At 40.4% G+C, this 26,203-nt stretch overlaps 1 protein-coding gene across 1 annotated transcript in view; it reads right to left on the reverse strand.

The window, feature by feature from the left end:
* Positions 1 to 26,203, reverse strand: part of SHTN1 (shootin 1) — a gene marked incomplete at its 3' end in the record, with an annotated part of 53,194 nt that overhangs the window by 11,653 nt on the left and 15,338 nt on the right. Inside the window, exons 4-12 of the mRNA XM_084210064.1 lie at positions 24,102 to 24,196; positions 21,778 to 21,946; positions 19,148 to 19,245; positions 18,124 to 18,205; positions 16,321 to 16,415; positions 7,464 to 7,610; positions 6,012 to 6,165; positions 4,893 to 4,998; positions 2,723 to 2,805 (exon numbers count right to left, since the gene is read on the reverse strand). Of these exons, the coding sequence (XP_084066190.1) occupies positions 2,723 to 2,805; positions 4,893 to 4,998; positions 6,012 to 6,165; positions 7,464 to 7,610; positions 16,321 to 16,415; positions 18,124 to 18,205; positions 19,148 to 19,245; positions 21,778 to 21,946; positions 24,102 to 24,196 (1,029 nt within the window). The remainder of the gene's footprint in view (positions 1 to 2,722; positions 2,806 to 4,892; positions 4,999 to 6,011; positions 6,166 to 7,463; positions 7,611 to 16,320; positions 16,416 to 18,123; positions 18,206 to 19,147; positions 19,246 to 21,777; positions 21,947 to 24,101; positions 24,197 to 26,203) is intronic.

Here is a 26,203-nt window from a genome sequence, read left to right on the forward strand (position 1 = left end):
GCAGAAGTCTGGACAGAAGCAGGGCCCTCATCCTGAAAAACACAAAGCTCCAGGACCTGTTTGGGAACTGCACAAGCTCAGTGCTCCAGGCTGAAGCAGCAGGGACTGGAAGAACACAGCTCTGCTTCAGCTGTGGCTCAGCAGAAATTTCCACAGAGGATAAGCTGATAATGCCCCAGGACTGTGACTCCCCCATTTCTCATGGGTTTGAGGACCTGGCAGAAAGAACATACCAACACTTCACCCTGACCTAAACCCACCCCTTCAAAAAACACTGCATCAAGTTAAAGGGAAAAACTGAAATACCATGAAAGGAAATGGCTGCTTTGTCAAGTGATTTGCTATCAGGACTGCAAAATATTCAGATGACATAGGAAGCTCTGTGATGAACCTAAATAATGCCTGTTAACTTATCAGCATTCTGGATAACAAAAGAAAAGACCCTTAACATACCAGAAAATGGAGGGGGGGAAAGAGCACTTAAAGCAAATACTTGGAGAAATGGGGTTGATGCTATTCAAAGCTGCCAACCTTGTACCTTATGTAACAGGAATTTTAAAAAGACTTCTGCTCTCTCACTTGTCAGGGCACTCTTGATGATTCATAGAAATGTAGTTTCTGTATTCTAAGCTGATTTAATGTCAGGCTTTAATTTCAAAAACAGGCTGTTTCAAATATAAAAGCTTAATTGGTGGTATGGGATAGAAACCACTCATTCTAAGTCCTTAACAGGGGTTAAAACAAGACTCAAGTTTGATATAATAACTAGATCAAGAAATTATTTTCTCCCTTTTTTAAATTTTTCTTTTAAGGACAGCTCAACTATTAAGAGGAAAAGCAGTTTATATGTAATTGAAGAAAGGTCAGAACTGTTAGTTTACTAATAAATAATGAAAGAATGGGGAGTTGAGAATTTAAGAGTGAATTTCATAGTATTTCATGCAATCACTGCTTGTGACAGTCTCAACAAAAAGGTGTAATCAAAACATCTAGGATGCTTCAAGGTAAGGAACCCTGACAAATCAAGGCACCATAATTGGACTTCTACTGAAAGATAAGACTGATCCTTCATCAGAGATCTCAGACAAGATCATCTCTCTAACTACTCTATCCAGACCAACAACCTTGTTTCTCTCAGACTGGTAACCAGTTCCCAGAAATTCCCCCAGGGACCTGCCCAAGTCACTCCATTCCTCAGTTCCTCACCTGAGAATGGGAGGAGTAATATTCTCTTTTCCCCCATTTCCTGCCTGTTGGTTCCATGCAACAATCCAGCCTGACTTACATACCATTAGTCTGCTAACAGCAGGGGTCTTTTTAACAGTTATATCCTATAATTTCAGCCAGGTTCCCTTCTTTGTTTAAGTGGCAGCAAATGAGTTAAGCAATTCACTAAAAACAAACTCCTGCTGTTTCAGAAGGAAGAGAAAAACAGCAAGAAAACCCTTGGTTATTTAACTGGCAATGCCTGTCTAACCAGCCCTGACTCCTCAGGCACTCACAGTCATTTGCAAATCTGTACTTAACTCCTGTTCTCAACCTACTAAGTTTTCAGCTTCCATTAACAACAATAAAATGCAATTTCAGCTGTTACTTTGCATGCAGAGCCACCTTAGTGCAAGACTGTTTTGTTTTAGGTTTTCAGTGTTATTAAAGGATTAGAATTACAGTCAACTCTGAGTGGTAATTTCACAAGATATGAATTGAGGGATGAAAACTGAAGTATTTAACAAACAAGCTCTGTGGAGAGGCTCTGGACAGAAGAAATTGCCATGTGGAAGTTCAGAAATTTCCCTGTATTATGCTGAATATAACCTGCTCTCTGTTTAATGCCCTTAGGTTTGGTCTTCTGCCTCTTCCAGGTAACCTGTGGAAGCACAATTCCCTGCACATGCTGCAGCTCAAGCAGGAAGATCAGAACTTTTCTCCACTTACAGCAAGTGTCAGGTGTTCCCTTGAGGTTTTTGACCTGCAGCCTCAAAGACTGTTCAAACTCAAATCCTTTTGGAAGAAGTAAATTGGATGCTGATGGCCAGTTCAGTTGTGGAGGCAGAGCTGCCTATCAGGGCCACACAAATTTACTTGGGATCTTGAGGAAATTTGGAGTAGAATATAACAAAATGTTTTAGCTGGAAGGGCCCTGCAGTGACCATCTGGTCTGACAGCCTGACCACTTCAGGGCTGACCAAAAGTTAGAGCATGTTCTTAAGGGCCTCAAAACCTTACAAGCTTGGGGCACCAGCCACCTCTCTGGGAAGCCTTTTCTAGTGTCTGACCATTCTCACCATAAATAAATTCTTCCTTATGTCCACTCTAAGCATTCCTTGATGCAGTTTTAAACACTCCCATGTGTTCTGTCACTGGATTCCAGGGAGAAGAGCTCAGCACCTCCCTCTCCCTGTCCCTTCCTCAGGAGCTGTAGAGAACAATAAAGTCACTCCTCAGCCTCCTTTTCTCTGAACCAGACAAGCCCAGAGTCCTCAGCCACCCCTCCTAGGAATACCAAAGCTGTAGTACCAAAGATACCACTTCCCATCTTGGTGCACACATTCCTGGGCTGCAATCCCATTTCTGGACTGCAAGGCAGAGGAACGTGCTGGGACGTGGAGATCTGTAGGTAATGCTGACAATCAGAAGCATCTGAAGCACCATCTTTATTCCCAGCTCCTTTCCTGCAGTGCCAGTGGATAACCCACACAGCCTGAGAAGGGATGAGCCATACCTGACTCCTGCTGAGGAGGTTTCTCCTTCTTGCTCACGTTGGTGTTGGAGTGAGATCTCTTGCGAATCATTGACATGAGAGACCTTGGGAGGAAATGAAACTGCACATTGTCATTCTGTCCTGGCTCCCCCACTGTCATTCTGTCCTGGGTGCCCCACTGTCAGAATGAGCCTGAACATGACACACCACCAGCCTGCTTACACCTGATTATACAGCCACTTACAAAAGACTCATTTAATGGCTCTCGAATGCAGATGCACTGAATTACCCCCCACAATGCCTCCCATCAAAATGCACCAGAGAAATTTATTTCTTTTTAACAGACATTAGGCACAAATCAAAACACTCCAGATTTGAATATTAAAAGCCAGGGTCTCATTGTGACATATGACAAACAGAGGCTGCTCTGGCATAATAAACAGAAAGAAGAGCTGTAGATGTTGAAGTATTGTTCTCCAGAGGACACTTAAATATGGTGATCAGTATCTCCTCACAATTTCCAAGTTTGTAATCTCTTACAGTGTCAAATAATTATCCCCTCACTATATTCACAATGTAAAAGTCCACACCAGCAAATGATTCATCTTCAAGAAGAAGTACAAGCTCCTGTGCCCATCTGCTGTGTCAGTGAGGCCAGTCACTCCCTACTGAACATCATTCCTTACACAGCGGTGACATCCCTGCCTAAAAGGTCAAAACTCTGTCCCAGAAAAATGCAGCATCCAGTGCCTATGTCCTAAAACAACTTCTATCCACATACACATCACAGTGCATGAGGAAAGAGTCTGACTTTGCTATGACAGGGCTTAAAATTAATAGTTGCACCTACTCCAAACAGTAAGGGGCACAAATTTAAACAAAAAATCCCACGACAGCCCTACACAGTTAATTCATGCTATCCATCAGTGAGAAAGGAGCAGGCAGGCCAAGAGAGTTAATGGACATAAAAGATGCAAAAGGCCAAACACAATCTTCCTGAATATCTTTAGTTTCTAAAAAACAATGCAAGATGCACAAAGGGATGAATTCTCCCCAGTAACCACATCTATTCCTAAGTTTAACACAGTAGTTAACAAGACTCCATTACAGAAGGTTGCAAACTGTCATCCAAATCCATTTATTTTTAAAACCAAGCAGACAACGTGAAGATTAGCAGAGTTTTTAAAATTAACTAAGTGCCCTTTAGTGTTTTGTTAATTAATTTGGGTCTAATGCCTGATGCATCAGCAGAGACTGGTCATCCTCTTTTATAGTTCTTTGTAGAAATCAAGCCAAATTTTGATAATTTTGCCCAAAAATGCTTGATGACTGGGTGGTGATTTTCATTTCTTATTTTTTTTCCTCCTTTTTAACTTATGAAAGTAATTGTGAGAACTCAATGGAGTCTGCATTTTCATCATCAGTATCTGACATGAAGAGACACACAATAATCTAACATATCCTTTGGTTCAAAGGAGTTTTCTTGGCAACAGAAAGCATTTCACAAGTCTATAATTACAGCTATCAGGTGAATAGGAAAAAAATAATCTCCTAAATTTAGAGGAGACAGGTATCCCTCCTCCTCCAAAATCACAGTCTAGACAATCTGCTAGGCTTGGCAAGGCAGACACTGCTCAGAAGTGGTCAGGCTGTTAAGTCTGGGGGCAGGTGGGGCAATGAGCATGTCCTGCAGTACAGTAAATACAGGGCAACCCCAATGATGAAGGGAGAAAATGATGCATGTGACTGCACTGATATCAGAAAGCTAATTACTTTATTATACCATATTATTCTATTATTCTCTTCTATTATATTACACTATATTACACTGAATCTGCTCAAGTACCCAACTCCACTCAACTGAACAGAATCTTGTGACTGCCTGCTGACCAACTGGTAGGCCAAGGAAACAAAACCCCATCACTTTGGGTAAACAATCTCCATACTGCATTCTACTTTTGCACAAACACAGGCACAGCAAATGAGATAACATTTTTTTTTTTCTTTCTCTGAGGTTCCCCGCTGCGATTCCCAGAAATATCCTTGGGAAGTTGTGCCTTGCTTTTCTCTGTGAAGAGAAATCAGGAGCCCCAGACAGGTGGAGAAAGCCTTTCTGACTTTGAACACACTCTTCCTGCCTGGATGCAGTGATGTAAGGAGCTCCTGCTTTGCCCTGGCTGGGAGCACTCACCGGATGGGGTTGGGAGGAGGAGGAGGAGGGAGAGGCGGCGGTGGAGGCGGCGGCGGAGGCGGGGCAGGATTTTCAGACTGCTGGATTCGCTTCTGAAGCTCATCAACTGCACGGGAGCAAAGGAACAAACCACAGTCAGCTCTTGGGCTCTCTCATCCCCTCTAAAAACCAACTTTGATGGTTTGAGAAAAAAACTCTACTGATTAACTAAAGAACAAACAAGATTAAACCACACAACTGCCCAAAGTCCATTTTTTGACATTTTCTACCAAGAACAACGCACAGGATTCCCATCCTGAGTTACTACTCCAACCTGAGTTACTACTGAAACTCACCCTCGCACAGGATTCTTCATATAAAATGACAGATCCCATTTCTGCAATGGTGTATCTCATGTTGTATTTGAGAATAAACTAACAGGAGATCAAAGAAATTGACAATTTCAACCTCCAGACCTGTCTCTGCCTTGGTTGTGGGCTTTCCCACAAAAATGGTTGAAATTGGGTTGTGGCAGAATGGATTTTTTCTCTCCTGTTTTCATGTCAGACCTAAAATGTGGAAATTACTTTTCTGCACCTGAAATGCTGTCAAATATAATTAACTGGGGAGGGGCAGAAACAGGAAAAAAAAAAGTCCTGAATTTCTTTTTGTTACAAAAATCCTTCGCAACTGTTTTGTGTGCAGTAGGTTATGGCAGAAGAATATGATTTCCAGAGTGGATATGGTTCTTTGTTCTTGCAGTGATGGATTCAAATTAAAATTGCAGTATTTTAAGCTTGCTTTTAAATTTTAAAAGGTAACAGCAATTAAAAATCTACTGAGTGACTTTTAAGTCCAGGTATAATCTTTTGTGTCTTTCACACAGACACTTATTCCCATATATTTATCCATATCAGGGCAACCTAACCACAGGATTTTTGTTCCTTACAGAAGTTTTAATCCTTCACACACATTTTGGACACAGTTGTTCTGCAGCTGCAGGCAGCTGTTGTACTTTGTCCAGTGAAGCAAAGGTCTGGATGATTGCTAGACAAAAAGCTTCTAGGGTCTCAAATGTAGATGTGCACCAACCATCCCACCCACTTTACCCCTGAAATGAAAGTTATTACACAATTTTACCTGAGTGCTTTAGGTCCCTAGCTTTTTCTTCTGCATGCTGACACTTCAGCTCCAGTTCTTTTTTATCTTCTTCCAGAAGTTCTAGTTGCTGTTTGAGGCGACTAATCTCCTTGTGCAGTGACTGATTCTCCAGCTGCTCTTCTAATTCTTTAATCTGCAATTGGCAAACAGGAGCATTCATCACAATAAAAGACATTTTCTGTCCCTCCCATTGGCAAATAACCTACTAGGCACAGTTATGCCTGAAAACATTGTGTTATAGTACAGGAGTGAAGCACAAGTCCCAGAAAAAGCAAAATTTTTGAATGAGAGCTGGAAAGATTCTTTTGAGAGATGTCAGAATTTTCTGTTATGATCCCAACTTGCTTTATCTCTTCTTTAAAATATGTCTTTAGCTCCAAAGTACTTAAGCTTTACATTCTTCCCTTTTCTTTTTAGAGAGTTTTTATCACATAATTAATTTCAGAACATTTCCTCATTTGAAGCACGAGAACGTTGACATTTTTGTTCTCTTACTGCTTCCACTGACAGGCTCATTATTTAAACTCCCTTGTTTCAACCCATGCAGATGCCAGTGGGGGAATTATGGAATATCTGAATCAGAGGCAGCATTCAGATGCAGAGTAGCAGTAACTTCACAGCTCCCAAAATATATACATTTTGCTCTGGATTTCCAAGTAGCCAAAGATGCAGAGGTTTTCTATCAACTGGAAATGATTCTTCCAAAATATTCCTTCAGAGCATTTGAGAATGCAGCCTTAGAATTGCTGCATTGATGAAAGAATAGGAATTGTTTACCTATCCCTACTCTTACTCTACTAAAAGAGTTTTAGGAACAGGCCCAAGGGCTAAAGCAAAGCTCATTTTCAGGCTTTCCTGGGAAGCAATGGTGATTTCTCCCAGTAAAGAGATTGATCTGGTCTAGTTTCAGAGAATAAATTTGTTTATATCCTATCAGTTTAGATCCTCTCTCAGCACTTTGCAGATTCACCTTACACTTCCCTGCCCCAGTGTGCCTGTCTGGCTTTCTCCCATTCATTTGTTCAGCAAGAACCAAACCACTAATGTGCACTGCCTACCTCAGCTCCTGTTCTTTCCTTATACCCCCAAGACACCCTTTGTATTACTCAATGTCCAAAATATGCTCTTGCCATCTCTTCACTTAATGGAACCTGACTCACTGCTTGTGACTGCACTTCACTGGCACCCAGAATAAAATACTTGCCTAAACCAGAGCCTCTTCAGGCTCAGGAGCCTTTGAGTTCTGTACTGATATCTGAACAGTGACTCAGAGGGGAATCACAACCTTCTCTAAAATTTAGTTTTTAAACTCGAAGCTCTTACAGGGGATACGATCTCAAGTAATCCCGAATGCAGTTAAGACACAGCACTCCTTAAATTCAGGAGGTTTTCAAAGACTTCCAGTTGATACCAAAAGAAATTCTGTTTTACCTTTTGCTGGTGTTGAAGCCTCTCTTCTTCTAATGTGTGGGTTAGCTTAGCATTGTCATCCAAAGCCTTCAAAAGCTGTTGATCTGGAGCAAAATTTTGCAGAAGCAACTGACTCTGCCTTTTCATCTTGTTTTGTTCAATAAACATCTGCCAAAACAAGCCCACACCCAACAAAAACAACAGTCAGGCAAGCACAGTCTGATGCTAAAATGGCAATTGGAAAGAAATGAGATACTAACATTGGGTTAATGTGGTAGAAATAATGAGGAAGAAGCTGAGAAGGAAGGGGAGGAAGGGGAAGGAAGTTTGGGAGCAAAATTCACAAGGGCTAAGCTCACACTGAAAGGAACCAGGTGTTTGCTCAGAACCACCCACTGCTACACCTCAATTACCCACATGTTGGCAGCATTCAGAATTTAAACACATCTCTCAATTCTGTTTCCTGGAAATGGGAATAATCTGAGCCCCATTCTGGGAGCTCTGGAAAGACTAAAAGAACTCTAGGTGGAAGATAAAATGTCTATGAATTCACAGGCTAACTCCTCAAACACATCTGCAAGCCTTGGCATAAAGCCACTCACTTGAGGGTTAGCTGGGTATGTGAATGATGGAAGCTCATTTCTTCAGGAAACAAACTTCAGTCCATGGCTGTGTAATCAGTGCAGGCACTGGGAAAAGGCTTTTTAGGACAATTTCAGCCTTTTAGTTCTGATCCTTGTGTTCCTTCCTCTTCCCAAGTTTTATTTTTGATGTGGCAAATAAATACATTGATGGGGGGAAGCAAAAATCAAAAGGTCTATAGACCTGACATTGATAAAAAAATCCCACACATCTCTAGGCTTCACTTAAGAGGTGCAGAAGCTGTCAGCATATGCAGTTTCCACGAGAGATCTGTTCCTCCCAGACTGTTTAGGAAATAGGAAAAAAAAAAAAAAGATAGCTTCCCAACAAAAAAAAATTCCTAGTGAATTTGTTCTGCACCTTGACATCTCTTTCAGGTAGATGTTTGCCCCCAGGCAGCAAGGGCTTCCACTCGACAAACCCAGCTGTACCTGTTCTTAGAGCAGAAAAAGGGACTGGGTCATGCTGAGGTTTCACGTGAGTGTGCACAGGTCAGCAGAGCCACTTCTGGCAGCAGAACAGAGAACAGCCTGTGAATGCAGGTACTCCCTCAGACTGCAAAAACACTGTTGCAGAGCTCAGCAAAAGCAAGGAGATATTTTAAGAATAAAGTATTAGAAATACAAAAGTGCCATGACATCTTTTCAGATTCCCATTCTGTTTATTCACAAACCAGAATTCCAGATATGACACACGGTTTCTTCCCCTCTGGTGCCACTGCAATGCTCTGTGATTTATTTCTTTTAATACAATTAGATATGAAGTATGAGCTGATGCTTTTGGCAAGCATTCTTTGCACAGACACTTCAGCTGAGCCTTCCCAGCAAGCAGCTGTGTGCAGACACACTGAGAAAACCACTGACCGTGCTGAACTTTTACCCGCCCTCGCAGCCTGTGTGACCCTGCATGCCAGGAGGACTCAACTGATGCAGCCCTAACAGCAATAAAACCTGCAGTGAACACTCCACTGGGCAAAGCTCTGCCATGGGGACAGGCAGCAAAGGACTGGAAGCATTTGATGGAGAGGAAGTGATGAACGTGGGCACTGGTGCTGCAATTTGTTATATAGCAAACGGGAACAGAGTGCTGACAGTGCAAAGTCAAAGGTGCACTGGACATCAGCTCTCTGTCCCCAAATTCTGCCAGTCAAACCAATTTATGCTTATGGTATCTTTTACTACTAGGACTGGGGTAAAAACAATTCAAGGGAATCAAAGCTACTCACAACAATCCATAAAAGTTTGCCTTTGTACTGCAACTGATTCATTTGACACTTGATTTTTTTAAAAGAAACAGCATCTTTGAATATTCTCCTTGAGAAAGGCCTCTAAATCACTGCAAAACAACTCAATACTGTCTCTAAGTTTTCTGTGTTCCTCTCAAGTCACTCACAGAAGTTATTTAACCCTGAGAGAAAACAACCTCTCTCCAGAAGCCAACTTCAGCAAACATCCTGGTTTACACACTTTCAAAGCAAAGCGAAAACCTGGATTTCTTTTTCTTTTTTTTTTAAAATCTGAAAAAAACTTTAAGGTGATCAATTCCAGATTTTTATTCACAAAGTTTCTGCCACTAATTCCAACCAGAGTTGTTCCAGCCTGAGGGAGAAGAAAGCTGCCAAAACAAGAAGAAATCAAGTAGAGCAACTTGATTTCTTCAACTTGAGCAGATACTTCACCAAGTGTAGAAAATTCATATTCACTTTGTTTCATGTTCTTCTGCAACAGAATGATAAAAATCCTTTTGAAGACCTGGATGAAAACTTTTTCATTCAGAAGCTTTCAAATCAAGTCCTGCATTTTCAACTAGCTTTATAAATTGCTTTAGTGGTATTGCAAATATTTTCCTACTGACAAATAATGAAAGCATCTTCAACATTACAGAAGAATAATTCTAAGGTAATGCTGCAATCAGACACATGGGAACCAAATTCTCACAGGTAGTCCAAACCATCTCAGAAGTTACTTAATTTCAACAACAAGTGCCAACATATTCTAAATGGAAGGGACAAAACCAGACAGGAAAGTTGTGTCAAGCAAGCTGGTGGTACTGATTCCAAGTTTTTAAGAGGCTGAACTGTTTGACATAGGACAAAAAAGACCCTTACAAATTAATTCTAACTTAAAATTTTAAAAAATCAATTCCTGCTTCAGCGGGGCGGAAACCTGCCTGTCTGCACAACCCTGAATATTAATTAAAGTGACTGCTGAAAGGGCAAAACAGCTACTAACAAGATTATTTGGACTAGGTGGAATTTAACCAATTGATGGATTAGTTCCGACTTTGCCACCTGCTAGACAATTATCTGCAGAGCATCCCAATCAATGCTGGAAACACAAGTCAATAGTGCAGGAATCTGCTGAAAACCACGCCTGCAGCTGAAGGCAGACCACAAAGAAAAACAGCTTGCTTACACCTATCAGTCTCATTTTTAAAATCACCCATTGTTGTGCAAACCAGTTCTGTATCTTCCTCTCCCTGAGTTTACAGAGAGAAGCTGCAAAGTACAGGAGATCTGGGAGCTGGCCACTTTCTATCAGCAGAGCTGGGGAGGTGGAAAGAAGGGGGTGAAAATAATAGAAGGTTTTCCCTCGACCTCAGTGAGCTCATTCTCAGCCCCTTGCTCTAGGCCCTTACCCGACAGTGTTCACTGCAGCTGTTTTTTGTTTACAGCAGGGCTGAAAAAGGAATTCTTCCTCATTAAAAACCATAGAAAGCAACTCTGTTAGTGTCACATCCCCGGGAACACCAAGCCTTGTTCAAGTGGGGTTCAGGATACAACGGGATACTTTCCAACCAGCCCTTCTCCCAGGAAGAAAACAATGACAAAGGGAATTCTTTAATATCCATGTGAGGCTGCACTTCCATCTATACATCCTTCCAGTATTTGAGCAATAACCTTTTTGTCTTAGTTACAGTTTAAGGGAGAAAAATGTCCCAATACAGCAGGTGCTGTTCCAATAAGGTAATCAGTGGTATGCTGTCCATTATAAATAGAGTAAAAAAAAGGTAAGTAGCAAGGCAGAGCCAAACTTGGGAGAGTCAAACAGAAGAGAAGATCACTCAGCTGAGCAGCTGGTCCTTTTTTCAATCCTCAGCAGCACTGCCCCAGCCCCTCCACAACCAAGTGAGGAATCAGTGAGTCACAGAGGGGTAACCCATTCCCATCTATCACAGTTTACAGGAGCTGATGCCTTTTGCATTATGTGTACCCCAAAGCCTTACAGCTTGTGTTCAGACCTCAACTAAGTCCCAAGAGAGGTAGGATCAAGGTATTTGTTTCTCCCCAAAAGAAGAGGCTGTTTGAAGGATTTTATGTGATGGGGAGGACAGAGTTATCATGTCTAATTATGTCTTGACAGGGCACTAAGTGGCTCTAAAATTAGGATTAAAATACAACTCCAGGTATGGTTTTTAGTTCAATGGCTAATCAGTAAAAAAACCCAAACAACTCCTTTAGTGAAGTCAAAGTCTGATCTAGTCATATTAAGTGAGCAGTGTGACCATGAGAAAGGTCATATACATAATATGGACAGCCAAGAGTCACTCATAGATGATTCATAATATTTCTGACTAATAAAGATAAAATCCAGTTGATTTTAGTTACCTGGTTAATTGCCAGACAGCTTCTGAAAGAGACTGTTTTGAAAGAACTACAAGCTGCAGCATTAGTAAGTTTTGTGGCTCAAAAGAAGAACTCTAATTCAGTCAGAATGGGAGAACTGAAGTAGATGAGCAAAGCCTATTTTTGGTCCATTGTTTGCTTCTCACCACAGAGGTGCTTGGAGCATGTACTTTTGAGTGTGAGCAGACTGTACTCCCATCAACAATGTGACTTCCTTAAAAACACAGCATTATTTATTTTACCAGCCTGCTCTGTACAAAAGGGTTTCTCAAACTACAGCACTCATTCTTCACTTATGAGGCATAACTGCAAAAAATACAGAGGAAAAAATATTTATTTATTTCTTCATTTCCTGCAATTTTCTTTTTGTCATGGTAGAAGCACAGTGATACATTCTATAATGCTCACAGCACTTAGACACCATCTAACAGATTCACAAGTAGATCATACACCACATGAAAAAGGAGGAAACATCTTCACTTTTTTTCCCCCATAGACTAATTGCCTGAACAAAAAGAGATGGGGGGAAAAGAGACCAAAGAGTTTTCCTAGAGCATACATCTGTTACCATTCCCCAAGCCTCTTCCTGGGAAAAAGCTTGATGGAACAAATTAGCATTACATCATGCTTCAAAAGTGGTAACATCCAAGCTCAGGAGAATTCAAGTACTAACTACTTATGTCTCTTTAATTATTAAATCCAGTTCAGTCAGCTGGACTGCAAATTAATTATCTTCAGATACCAGTTGCAGTTGAACTATCCTGGGTAAAGCACAGAGAGTGGCACTTGCAAGCACAGAGTTGCTTCTCCAGTGCTGCTTTTGCAGTCTCCACTCACAGATGTAATATGTTAATGCAAAAGTCCTCAAAAATTAACCCAAAAGGTCACAAATGCATCTCAGGAAGAGGTCTTTGGGAGCTCATGTCATCAAGATAACCAAACCCATTGCATTCAACCTCATGAGTAGTGCAGACACCTGCTAAGAGTGACAATGATTTCCCCCAAATTGACAGCCACCTTTTATCTTTCAATAAGGGAAGATTCAGTCCCAGAGTAAATAAAGTCAGCTGTGCACTGGCCCAGCTATGGGATGCAGGTATTTTGAGGCAAACAAGTTAAACACACACATTTTGTTGTGCAGTAGTCACTTAAAAGCACAAACAGCTGTGGTATGGTGAAAGCATTGAGGAGGGAAAGTCAATGAGAAGATGAACGATGCACATTAGAGATTCACTGAATTGTTTTAATTCATCTAGATCATATTTCCTCTGAATGCAGCCTTTTAACTCCTTAACTACAAATTGTTTTACAGGTGACCATAAACACTTGGGAAACCTTTCTTTTCTTTTTCCAGTTGTGCATTTTGAGCAAAAAGCCTATGCAAGCCTCAGAAGTGAAAGGTGCCCCAACAAACTGCTCAGCAGTTTGACAATTCATTTCTATTTGTCCAAAATACAGAGGGCAGGGGAAAAACAGCTTTGAGAGCACACTGCTTCTTCTCCATGAGCTTTCCAGAGCACTTCAGGTGCAGGGATTATCCCTCCACCAGCATACACTAATATTAAACTGTTCACTTCTGCTGGTTTTGGCTGGAAGAGTTCATTTTCTTCACAGTAGCTGGTATGGGGCTGTGTTTTGGATTTGTGCCAAAAATAGCATTGATAATAGAAAGTTATTTTCATTATTGCTGAGCAGTGCTTGCATGGAGTCAAGGCCTTTTCTGTTCCTCACCTCAAACCACAGTGAGTGAGCTGGGGTGCACAAGGAGCTGGGAGGGGACACAGTCAGGACAGCTGAGCCCAACCGCCCACAGGGATAGTCCAGACCATGTGGCACCATGCTCTGCATCTAAAGCTGGGGGAAGAAGAAGAGGGGGACACTCAGAGTGATGGTGTTTGCCTTCCCAAGTGGCTGTTGTACCTAATGGAGCCCAGCTTTCCTGGAGAAGGCTGAGCAGCTGTCTGCTCATAGGAAGCAGTGCATGAATTTCTTGTTTTGCTTTGCTTCTGGGTGCAGAAGCTTTAGCTTTACTTAGGAAACTGTCTTTATCCCAACCCATGAGTTATCTCATTTTTAACTTCCAATCTACTCCCCCATTTTATTGGGGGAAGGTGAGCAAGAGGCTCTGTGGGGCTGAGTTGCCAAGCTGGGCTTAAACCCCAACATCACTTTACAAAATATTGTTGCAGGGCAGGATATACATTTAATAAACAACATATGCAAGATTATTTTGTTAAACTCAGGAGGTTTTGGCATGGCTAAGAGTTTCTATTTGCTTCTCACACCGTGTTCTGCTTTTGGCTTGCTTTGGCTGCATGGACTGTATTTTGCTCATCTTTGTGGGAGAGTGCTTTTCAGAGCTACCTCTATATTATTGCAATGGCCTTCAAGATACTCTCTGCCTTCCTTTGTTTTCTTATAAACTGCTTCACAAACAGCTGAGAGATCTTCAAGTGTCTCTTAAAACCTGACACTAGAATTCTGGTTAAGCTTGCCAAGATTCCTGTGTTAACAACCCTGTTTTATTCAGGTAGGTACAGATTTTTCCATGCCTCCGCCCCTTACACACTCTATTTATTTAGTTCTTTTATGCAGATTCCTGTACCTTTCACAATGGATTGTGACTCACTTCAAAACCTCTCTCCTTTTCCTTCCCCCTCTCCACACCACGGCTGACAATATTTACTCAATTTCTTTAGAACCTCTAAAGAGCATGAATTCTAATGTTTGAAGTTGGATCACTTTTGATTAATTAAATATATATTATGGTGGTGCCAGCAGCATGACTATAATTAAAGCTGTATTGGGCCTTTTTTTTTTAATTTTAATCAAAAGGTCTGATTTTCAAGTGTTTCCTCACTCCTATATGTGCCTGTTCCCTCCATGTCTCTGCTCTCCCCCATCTGTGCTCACTTCTGCACACAAGCTCAGCTGCCCTTCCCTCTCACTCACACCTGCACTCCCAAGTGTTCCTGTTCTGGGCAGATTCCTCCTCACCTGTCACAAGGGCAGGAGGCCAAGGGCACCCCTTTGAAAAGGAGCCCCCACCAGCCACACCCCTGATAGCCATAATGCAAAGACAGAAGATGAAGCCATGGATAAAGGGAAAGGACTGAGTCTGAATGCATTGGCTGGCCACACCATAAAGGCAAACTTAATGTGATTCAGCCCCTTGGACAGATGATGTGCCCACCACCACACAAGCACCTCCACAGGCTGTAGTTCTGAATTTTACTGAGCTAAAATACACATTTGGCTGTTTGAGACATCACAAACACTAATACAAAACACTACAGTGTGCCATTTTTCAGCTGCAGTGACAGCTACATTACTTGGAGCCTTTTTCCCTTCTCCAAGTGCTCCATACAAGTCAAGAACAAAGGACTGCACATGCAGGGCTGCCCTTTATTCAAAGCTCTTCCTTCTGTTGACACTGCACAGCTTAACAAAACCAACTAGTGTGGCTTTTGCAAAATCCAAGCGAAAATCCAGCAGAAATTTTGAGGTTTAAAAGAAACATTTGATAGAGACAGAGAAAACAGGCTAATGAAAGCAGGCAGAAAATCCCTGAACATCCTTAACATAATCCAAACACAGCTACTGTAAGCACATCCTAGAAAACTTAGCTCTCCAAACACAGCTGTGACCTTGCAGCATGATCCCTGTGAGAGGAAGCTGACACAGCCTCACTCGAGCAGAAAGCTGTGCTGCTGTCGATGCAGTTGTGGCCAGAGCCTGTCTCATGTCTCAGGTCACTCAAGGGACACCATCAGTGTGAAACTAGGCCAATGATAACAGGTTTTTAAAGTAATTTTAAATATTGCTTCCCCAAACGTGAATCAGCAATGCCTTTGTTGTCACATGGTCGTGTATTTTAAAAATTGTTCTCAAAATCTTTCTGAGCAGCACAACACCACAGGAAGACAAGCAGGTACAGAAATAGAATAATAATGCAGGCCTGAAGTTCACTGTTGTAGTGAATCCATTTTGGGTAAGAGAATTTTATGGAATGAAAACCTTCAAGTGAACATCTACTCTGACAGTCTGTCCCAGCAGGGGCCCATATTCTGGAAGAGGCAACAACTAAATACTGACAAAACCCAAGAAATAGCTGTTTACAAAAAAAATCAGCATTTCTTTGGCATTGTACCTAAGATGCCTGTCAGCTTGTTAGTTAATTACAAAAAGTACTTTCAATTAAATCTTTCAAAATGTGTCCCTCAACTGATACTGTAGTTTTCAATGCCTTTTATAGGAGTCCACATACTTTTCAGGAAAAAAAACCAAACAGTCCTTCAAATTATATCACTAGAAAGACAGCTAATCCCTCCCAGTTCCAACCATTACATATTCCACATTGGGATGTTGTAGCAAACCAAGCCCAAGATAAATTTAAAGCCCTGAAAGGGGACATAGGTAAGACTGCATGATTAATTCCAAAATGCTTTATAAACGCTTGCTGAAACAGTAAACTCATTTTTATTGATGAAATACAGATGTTACCTAAGCAGAATCTGGGGCTGGATGAGAGCTGGGAATTGAAATCAAGTCATCCAAGCTGGCAAGGTTTTGCCCACTTGCAATGTCTTAATTTTTCCCTTGCCTACTCACCTCCTGTGCAAATGACTCTGCCTTCTTCCGCAGGTTCTTTTCCAGCTCAAAGTTTTCATGAAGCTCTTCATATTCCTCCACTGCCAGCACAGACACTGTTTATATGAATTAAACAAGATCAGAAGGAAAAGTGGAACAGATCAAAAGAAGAAGTACTGTTTGATTTACCCAGATAAGCTGCTATTCCCTAGTACCATGGATCCTTGACTGACAGCATTACCTAGTTTTACATTTCCATATGCAGTCTCCTCTGCAGTATTTGTCCTAAACCTCACCACATATATCCATAATTACTAATCTTCTGAACAGAGTAATATTCCTCCTCTTCAGACTCAAAATCTCCAGTAACAGGCAAAGTACCACAGACCAGATTTTGCCTCTCTTTGCCTCAAAAGAGCTTTGTTGAATCTATCAAAGATTATGTTATTCTTGAGAAATCCATATTTGTTTACCTGGTTTGGAGATGAGCATAACAGTTTTTAAAGGTAGGTACAGTAAGTGGTAATTTAGACAGTGGGATACACATCCCAGCATACCTGACTCTCCAAGTGATTCTAACTTAAAAAAGCAAATAAACAAAAACCAACCACACACACAAAAAAAATTGACAAAAAACACACATACTGAGAAAGATTTAAGATCAATTCATAAACTCTGACTGAAATGCACAGAGTGCACAGCTTCAACACACTGCTACATAAACAGAGGATACAGGAGGTATTGAATACTTTGATAGCTTACTTCATGCATACAAAAAAAATCTTGCTTTAATTTATCTCTTCCCTCCAGGAAAATAGGCAAATGTGAAACTAGGGGTTGTTTTTTCCATAATGCTTCAAAAAAAGAAAAAAATTTCAAAAAATTTTCATCTCTCATATTATCCCATCAAAATCTTCAAGCTAATCTGTTTAATCAACTGTTCTGAAGTTTGGTGTTTTGAGAGTCATCAAGTACTGCCTGCCATAGGTTAAGAAATGCAGACACATGGAAGGGGTAAGAGATGGACACCTGGAGAAAGCTTACAGGATATGCCCTACTATATCTCAGCTACTTCAGGAAAATGGGAAACATCCAATGAGGCTTTTTACCAAACAGTGTTTAACTTTTTAAGGCTTAGTAAGCAGCAAGAGGAAAGGGCAGAGTAATCTAAGAACTAAAAAATTTATCCTCTCCTCTAAACTTCTTTGGAATCAACTATTACTCATGTAGAAGCATGCACCTTCATTAAGCAAAAGCTTTCCTTTTCTGAGCTATATTTCTTTTTAGTCTTTCCCTGCCCTGGTTTTACCTCTTCTCTTTCCAGTAAAGGAAAATTCATGATTTTCTTCTGTAATTTGGAAATCTTAATTCTCGTAAGATTCTCTCTCACTCCTGCCTTTTTCTCATCATCCTCTGAACATAAAACAAGTTGCTCCCAAGACCTCAGACACTGAAAATTAGAAGCTGCATCCCAACAAAAAAAGAAGACAGGTCTAATGATTTAGGAAAGCAGGAGATTAAGGTCCAAACCCCATCTCTCTGAAGGACTGTGCCCCTGCCCTGGTTTCCCACTTGTGCCACACAGGAAAAGATTTCCCTGTTCTCACAGAACACCTGCTATTCACATTGTCACATTTTCCTGGAGTACAGAGAGTCTGGAACAGTCCATGAGTTGATGCAGTGCCTGCAGCAATCGGGTTGAGTGTCAGATCTGCACCACAGTCACTCTGCTGTAATCTACTCTTTGTACTGCAACAGAAAAAGCTCTGCCAACTTCTGCAAAGGATGCAGCAAACTCCTGGAGAACCTGCTGAGACTACACACCTCTGTTACACTTCTCCAACAGTTTTTGTTGCTTATTAACTTCGGTTGTCAAAACAGCCTTTTCTTCTTTCAACTTATTTACCTAGAAAAGTATAAAGAACACATCAAAACCAAGAGCATTTCAGTTGATGACACAAAGCACACAGCACATACAAAATTCAAGCAGTATTTTGCTGTCAGTAGCTCTGTTTCCTAGGTTTGGCTTGATGCTGGGGTTTCCAGTGGAATGGAAAGCATTTTTACTCCACCTTACAGATGTTGTAACAGATGTCATAAAAGGGTGATGAACTAATTCTCCCACGGCACGTTGCAGTCACAGCTGCCAATACATGATCTTTGGAACCTTTCAGGATCAGGTGCCATAGCACCCGGCTGGAAAGTTACTTGACTGTTTGCATTTTAATATAGTCAGACTCCTGTTTTGGTTGGGTTTTTTTCCTGAGCTCTGTTTATTGTCCAAGTGCTGTTAGCTGTGTCTTTCTGAATGCAAGTGCTGCATAGACAAGAAGAGCCACCAAATCCTGATTTGCATCAGTACATGGCTTATCCAGTTTTCAGGCAGGAATTAAACTCTGCTGGCTTGAAAAGTCAATTTGCTGGTGTAATTATCATGACATGGCACTGCCAATGGCTGAACTTATAGATATACTCAGTGAAGTAGCACCAGTGATTAAACTACATGTCCTACAAAAGTATTTCTGACACATCTATGGGTTTAAAGAAATCCAAAAAAACCTTGCAGGCTGTGATGGGTGAGAGGCTGCCAGGAAGGGGAGGTGACAGTTGTAATATGGGCTTAGATCAAACAGGTAAGGAGAAGTCATGTGCCAGCTACAGTGGCACTGGACTGTGATACAGAGGGTCCCTTCCAGGGACATACCCTAAGTGATCCGTCACTGGCAGGACTTGAGATTAGACAGTATTCAATTAACTTCACAACTGTTTTTAGCAAAATAAGCTAAAAGTTACAGAAAGGACAGACTCCATGCTAACATGGTCTCGCCTTCCATGGTACAATACATACTTCTTCAATTACTTCTGCAAGTTTGCACCTCAGGTTTTCCAGTTCAATGGCCAAGGTCTTCTTTTCCTCATGAACAGATACGATTTGATCTCGCAGCTCTACGGTTTGAGGAAGGAAATGAAGAATATATTTTATTGGAAAAACAACAACAAAGGAAATGTCACAGCAATGCAAGTACAGTCGAGTATGAAACACCTGAACTACGTATCAAGCATCAGTTGTAACCAAGGAACATCCTCAATAATTTATGAGCTTTGCATAAGTGTCAAGTAACAGATCTATAACTGGGTCACAGTTTCAGATTTACTCTGTTGAGGTAAGCTCCTTGTTCAGGCCTGCTGTCTTTATTTGCATTTTGAATGATTCCTTTCCTGCTGTAACAGGGCCAATCCTGCCACCATAGAGGGTCCTCAGTCCAGCTCTTGAGACTGTCACACCACAGAGACTCTGGTATGGAGGCAGCAGAAAGCAATTTTTAGGAAGCATCCTTTAAAACAAATTAATACACTTCAATTCTTTTTGGATCATGAGTTCTTGTCACAAGAGAAATAAACAAAACAACAGGCAGTTAATACTTAGGAGGTTTTCACAGAAGAAATTGTCCTGAACAGCTGCCAATTCATAGCCTTTGTAACATTATGAACAGAGTCAGAATATAACCTTTACTGATGGAAGAGCTAATGCTTGTAATTTTCCCCTCAGAATTTTTGTTCCTTAATTATTAAAATATGAAATAAATTAAATTCACAATGGAATAAAACATTTGATTATAATCACTTCTTAACAGGAGATCAGTTTGCATACATAATATATCAAGGTTTAGGTTAACATAAAATCACCACAAAAATCAAAATTTATTGATATATATTAGCTTTCAGTAAGTGCTCTCATTCCCCACCTGCTTCCAGTATTTCACAGCACTGCTGTTCATTGAATACCAGCCATGAGTTGAGAAAATTGTGGCTAATCAATTGCAGATGATGGTGATGACATGCTGGATGTCATTCTGGTAGGTCTCACATCTTGAAAATGTCCATTCTACACCAGCATCCCCTCTCCCACTCCTGGAGCCTCAGATTTATTTTACTCTAAATTAAAAGCATACACTTTCTGAAGTAAATAAAAAGACCTGTTTTCTCAGAAGATTCTTGATATACATTGTCCATTTTATGGATTTGTGCTCTCCAGAGAAATTACTGGAGGGAAAAAGTCTCACTGAAATTTATGAGACTTGGATTAATTCTGGTTTTACAATACATATACCAACGTTACTATTGCAGAGAAGAAATCATATCCACATACCACAGAGAACCTCAGGTTTTACAACCATATTTGTGTATCCTTACAGAGAAGTGGTGGGAGGGAAGGAATCACTCCAAGAAACATCCAGTGCTTTCTTGAATGGTGAGAAGGCTAAAGGACTTGAAAGATCCCCAAAATACCACTTTTCATCCTTTAATTAATTGTTTATCAAGACAGAAAGCAGATACATCAAAACCTGTCTTCAAAATTTCTCTAATTTGACCCTGCTACACCCCCATCTGATCTGCAGACAATGTTTATTCTCTAAATATATTCTTGACACCTTTCTCCAGTAAAGGCAAGAGGTGTTCCAGTCTCATTTCCCATTCTGATGGGTTGCATGGTGTGCATCACACAATTTTCTGCCTATTCCTACACCTAGAGGATGGAAAACTGATTACAGAATGGTACTATGACACCCTATTTCCTTACTGGGATTGTTTCACAAGCATTTTTAGAACACACACCATTTGCCTCAGTGATACTTTGTACCACTCCTTGCAGCTGCTGCATTCAAAAAGACAACAAGTAACAAGGCCAAGCTGAAAGTTTAAAAAAGTTGTACTTAAACATCATGTGCTGCTCCAAGCCACAATTAAAAAAAAAATGAAAGCCTTTTTTTAAAGAAGTTAAACACTTAATCTTGCCACAAAATCCAGAATGTTGCCATTCTCCTTTTTTGGATATATGACACAACAATATAGAAAACCATGACGACTTCATCACAGGGATGAGAAATAAGGCTGATTTTGGACAATGGGAATATTAACTGCCTTTCAAAAAAGAACCAGAAATTTCTGAAAAAAAAAAAAAAAAGCACAGATCTGTCTTATCAATATATTTCCATGTTCTCCAGCTTTGCTGTTTTACCCAGTACAACAGTCCCTCTTTAGACTGCTTGCTTAGTAATAGCTCTGGAGCAAGAAGGAAGTTTGTGCATACAAAGGTACATAATGGAAAGAGTTCTGACAAGCTCTGAAATAATGACATTGCAGATGAAGGTGACCTTGTCCTTCTACTTAACTTTTATTTTTTTAAGGGTTTTAGGAAATGTTTCTTTAACTGATTCAGTAGCATTGAACTCTCTTAGCTGGGCAGATCTCATTTTCCTATTGCATTTAACTTCCTCTGCAGGCTGTGTAACCCCCACCATTTATGTTACACACTACCAGCCCTCCACATTCTCAGCCATTCCTGGAAATCCTTTGATTCTGACCACTCCCAGAAGCATGACTTGGAACAAGACCAGTCTCTGGCCCAAACCAACACTGCTGTTCTTCAGACAGCTTCTGCCCTGCAGGTGGTGTAGGATCAGCAGCAATGCTCACCTTTTATTTGCTGCTGACAGTGCACAGAACTGCATGATCCAGAGGTAGCTTCTGTATCCGTGGATGATTCATCCTCATCAATGTTAATCTCCTCAGTGATAATTTCTGGGCCCAGTTTGGCCATACAAAGCATACTAATTCTTTTCAAGGTTTTATTTTCTTTGTTCAGCTGAAAGGTGAGAAGTACAAACAGTAAGTAATTAGTCTGTCTTTAAGCTGCTGGGCAAGAAAAAAAAGTCAACTATTTTTTGTCCTTTATCATTAAAAGATCTGTCAAACAAAGAAGACAAAAGTAACATTAGATTAAGTTCCACTCAACATTAGAATGGTCTGAAGATGGGGTGGTTATCCACTTTTTCCTCTGATAGGCTTGAATTCAACATGATGCTTTATCCATGCCTTTTTTTCCTCTCTGGTACTTTTGTTTAATAAATACTGCGTAGGTTTAAATCAATCAAATCAACTATCAAGCTGACTTAATGCTACACAGGCTTTGTGATAGCTGCTTCAGCTCCTCTCCTTTAAACATGTACCAGGAGTCCCAAGTGAATGACCTGAAGAAGAGTGTGTGCCCCTGAAAGCTCATCTGGTTTTCCAAGTTGGATCAACTGGTTATATAAAAATCCTTACCTTCTCCTATATATAAACTACAAATATATATAATAATACATAAACTGTAATAAAAATAATATCATAATATATAAACTATATTATTTATTATCTAATTATACATAATATATTATTATTTATTATATAGATATAATATGTATAAACTACAAATACTACCACTACTATATTCCTAGTCACAACAGAATTATCTTAAAAGTCTTTGGAGTTATTACTGTAGAGTCAACATACATAAGATGAGAGCCATCTCATGAACCAATTCTTTATGGGTCAGACCACAAGTCAGAAACCCCTTTGGGCTGGATGCCTGAACACATGGCTGGTTGGTGGATGGTACAGAAGAGATTCTACAAGGCATCTCTGTCTTGATCAACAAAAACTGAACAGGAATCACTGCAAATGTTTAAGTCTCTCCCACTGTTCTGCATCCAGACACCCCAGAGGTGTTCAGGTAAATGTCAGGGTGACTGCCCACCCACCAGCCAAGTATTCCCTGTGCTCAGGTTTAAGAATAAAACTCAATTTTCTACTGAAGACACACCACATGCCCAAGTCCACATGAACTTCAGAACTCCAATGTGCATCTTCAAAGAAAACAGACACTGTACAGTTCACCTGACCCCAAATTGTTACCTAAGCAATCATCTCTGATCCCCCTTATCCTCAGCCCTTCAACTATGGGAGATTTATTCAAGAACTCATCTCCTTCCTAAAGGATGAAAGTGAGACAGTGGGGAGAGTGGTGTGAGGAGCCCTACATGGTGCAGACAGCTCACAGACAAACAGCCCCACGGAGCAAAGGGAGTCTTTGAACTGCCCTTGTCCCTGCATTACAGGGAAAGTGCAGAGAAGAAGACAAGTTGCATAAATGTGTTCATTTTCTTACTTATATGCTGATTGTCTATCTTATGAATTCTAATATAGTGTCATTATGCAAACAATTAAGTAAATACCTCCAGAAAGTACATTGCTAATGCATCTAAATTAAAGTGATTTCTTGCTGGTGTGATTTTTACCATATCTAAGGATGTACTTTGGGCAGGGAATGGGGAGGGAGGGGAAAAAAAAAAGAAAAAAAAAAAGGCAGTCAGCATTGCTAATGAAATTTGGTTCAAAATTGCTGTAATCCATTTTCTGATGAAGTGGCTCAGATGCATTTTACACAACCAAAAATATATAAGAGAGATAAAAACATTCTTTAATAATAATGCACTTCTGATGAGATGGAATATAGAAAATTACACACTTGCTAAATTCATCAGACTAGACGCAATCAACAGAGCAGCAGAGGTCACCTTTCCCCTGCCCTTGCTTTGCTTTCATAAACAATCACCTGAAATGTAATGCAGTGGTTGACTTTTTCCATTTGATTTAGACACTGAAATGCTCATTATTGTTTTCACACAGAGGAGTTCTAGAACTTATTTTCCATTTAACCTAAATGCATATGAAAGCTAGAGATCAGGATGCTGGTCCATGAAAATAGAAACTACATTAAAATGGGTTTTTTTTTTTTTCCTTTAAAGGCAAGAATGGTATTTTGCATCTCGCATCTGGCTGTTAGCTTTTTGCCACTTCCGAATTATTTCACAGCTCCACAAGATTATACAGAAATATATAAGGGTCATGCATACATTCTCAAGTTTTAAATAAATAAATAGATTTAAAAAAAAGAGCATCACCATAATTCTTCTCACCTTAGAAGCCAAAGCCTCAGCACTTTCACGGCATGTCTTCTCAATTTCAAGATGGTTCTGAATACAGTTCACTTCCTCAATAACCATGTGAGAAACTAAGGGAAGAGTTCAAAAATTAGTCAGTATTTTCCTGAGACTGACACATGCTTCCCATGATAGAAACAGCTTATCTTCTTTTGCTAACTTTCATTGTGAGCATTTCAAACACAGAGAAGTACATACTTAGATAATCTCCACAGATAGGAACTGTTCTGAGCATTGGATATTTGGGTTGTCGCTTTAAGCAATTCTCTCAAGTCATGTTTGCAGCTTTAGAGGGGCAACTGTAGAACTGAGCATAAACTTATGGAAGCAGAGGACCAGCAGCAGCCTCCTTGACAAACCTCATTCATCACCTTTATTTCACTGACACTTGAGGAATCAGAATGACACCTTTAGGATAATCCCTTCAGAGATGCATTACAAAGTTCCTTTTCACTTTCTCTCTGTTTCTCATTCCCAGTCTCTCTGTGCTTGAGTAGACCCCAAAATGAGCACCATGGCCTCATCTACCTCCACTGTTCACAACACAGATTTCAAAACACTCCCAAATTCTTCCCTGAAACCAAGACTGGGCAGTCTGACTGCAGCTGGAATGCATGGCTGTACGTTTGTTGTCACAGCTGGAGAAGCAGTGACACATCTGTTCTCTGCACTTAGAAAATCCCTATTACAATTGTGGGTACACATCACTCTGGCAAAAGAGTAACCAAAAAAGTTCTGGAACAAATCTTGTTTTGTAACATAGGAGATCAATTGAATCAGAAAGAATTTAAAAGCACAGGTACATTTTATTTTGCAATTCCACTCATCTTCTAGCAGTGCATACGTACTTTAGTAGCGTTCAAAGTCTAAGGGATAGGTTTTAGGTTGTGCTGGGGAGCAAAGCAGAAAACTCAAGAATAGTTTTCCATTTCTCAAGCTCATTGATGCAATTCCCCCTTGCCTCCTGGCACCCTCATCCAATCCCAAACAGCAGCCTGGACCCTAATTCTGCAAGCCATTGCACGGCACAAATCCCTCCTCAGCCCAGGGTCAGGATTTCAATGCACAGAAAAGAACAACTCGCAGCTGAACAACACTCTGGAGCAGGAACAAGGCTGGAAAATACAGAGCAATTTTTTCCTAGTATTTCTTCTCTTTTTCATCAAGATAAGCTTTAAAACCTAGGGATTTTATACCACTGGTAGAAAACTCCCCTTGCCCTATTCCAAGAGTTTCGACCAAAGAGTGAAGAGAAGAGGTCATCTTAATAACTACAAGCCAGGACTTCATTATAGGAAAAGAAGGTCATTAACAAATGTTATTTATGTAGCATAATATTTAACATCAACTGAAGTTTTCATTATTTAAGTTTTGTTGTTACCAGAGGAAACTAGCAACACATTGGTTTGCTGAGTAACTGCACAAAAGACCCAATATCTACAAAAAAGAAAAGGCAGGGCAGTGTACTGGTAAATCTTGGTCTAAAATGTATATTCACATGAAGTCTTCTACCAGCAGTGCAACCAGACCTCTTTCTTTGATTGTCTTTTTATTTTCATTTCTCCTGGAGAAATTATCTTCATTTTATTTTATTTTCATTTCTCTACGGAGAAATTATCAGCTCCAAACGCGTCCTACCAGCTGCTACATTTGAGAGACGTACAATACATACAATTTGGGAGAGGAAAAGTTTAAGACAGCACATCTCCCTGGCTCGTCTGGTTTTACTCTACTGTGCCCTGGGAGCTTTGAGCAGTGAGATGCTTTGGGCTGGATGAAGGAGCAGTGGAGATACAGAGCTGCTTCCATTTCACAGACAGGAGTCTAAGGGCCTCAAGCAAGGCTAAAGTTAGGAAACAGGGATCGGGCTCTCACGGCAAAACTAGGGATTACTCTTGGTTCATTTAAACTTAATTAACCTGCAATTATGATTAACTCAGGGGAAAAAAGTCTTTCCAAATTAAATACAAAAAATATATTATTTCCTAAGTCTGTCCAAAGTTCTTATTATGTTAATATTAATATTCATAAAGAAGCACTAAGTGGCCTGAAACATCTCTAACCTTGACAGTTTTTTT

The sequence above is a fragment of the Fringilla coelebs genome (genome assembly GCF_963513975.1).
Source record: "Fringilla coelebs genome assembly, chromosome: 8".
Taxonomy (NCBI): Eukaryota; Metazoa; Chordata; class Aves; order Passeriformes; family Fringillidae; genus Fringilla; species Fringilla coelebs.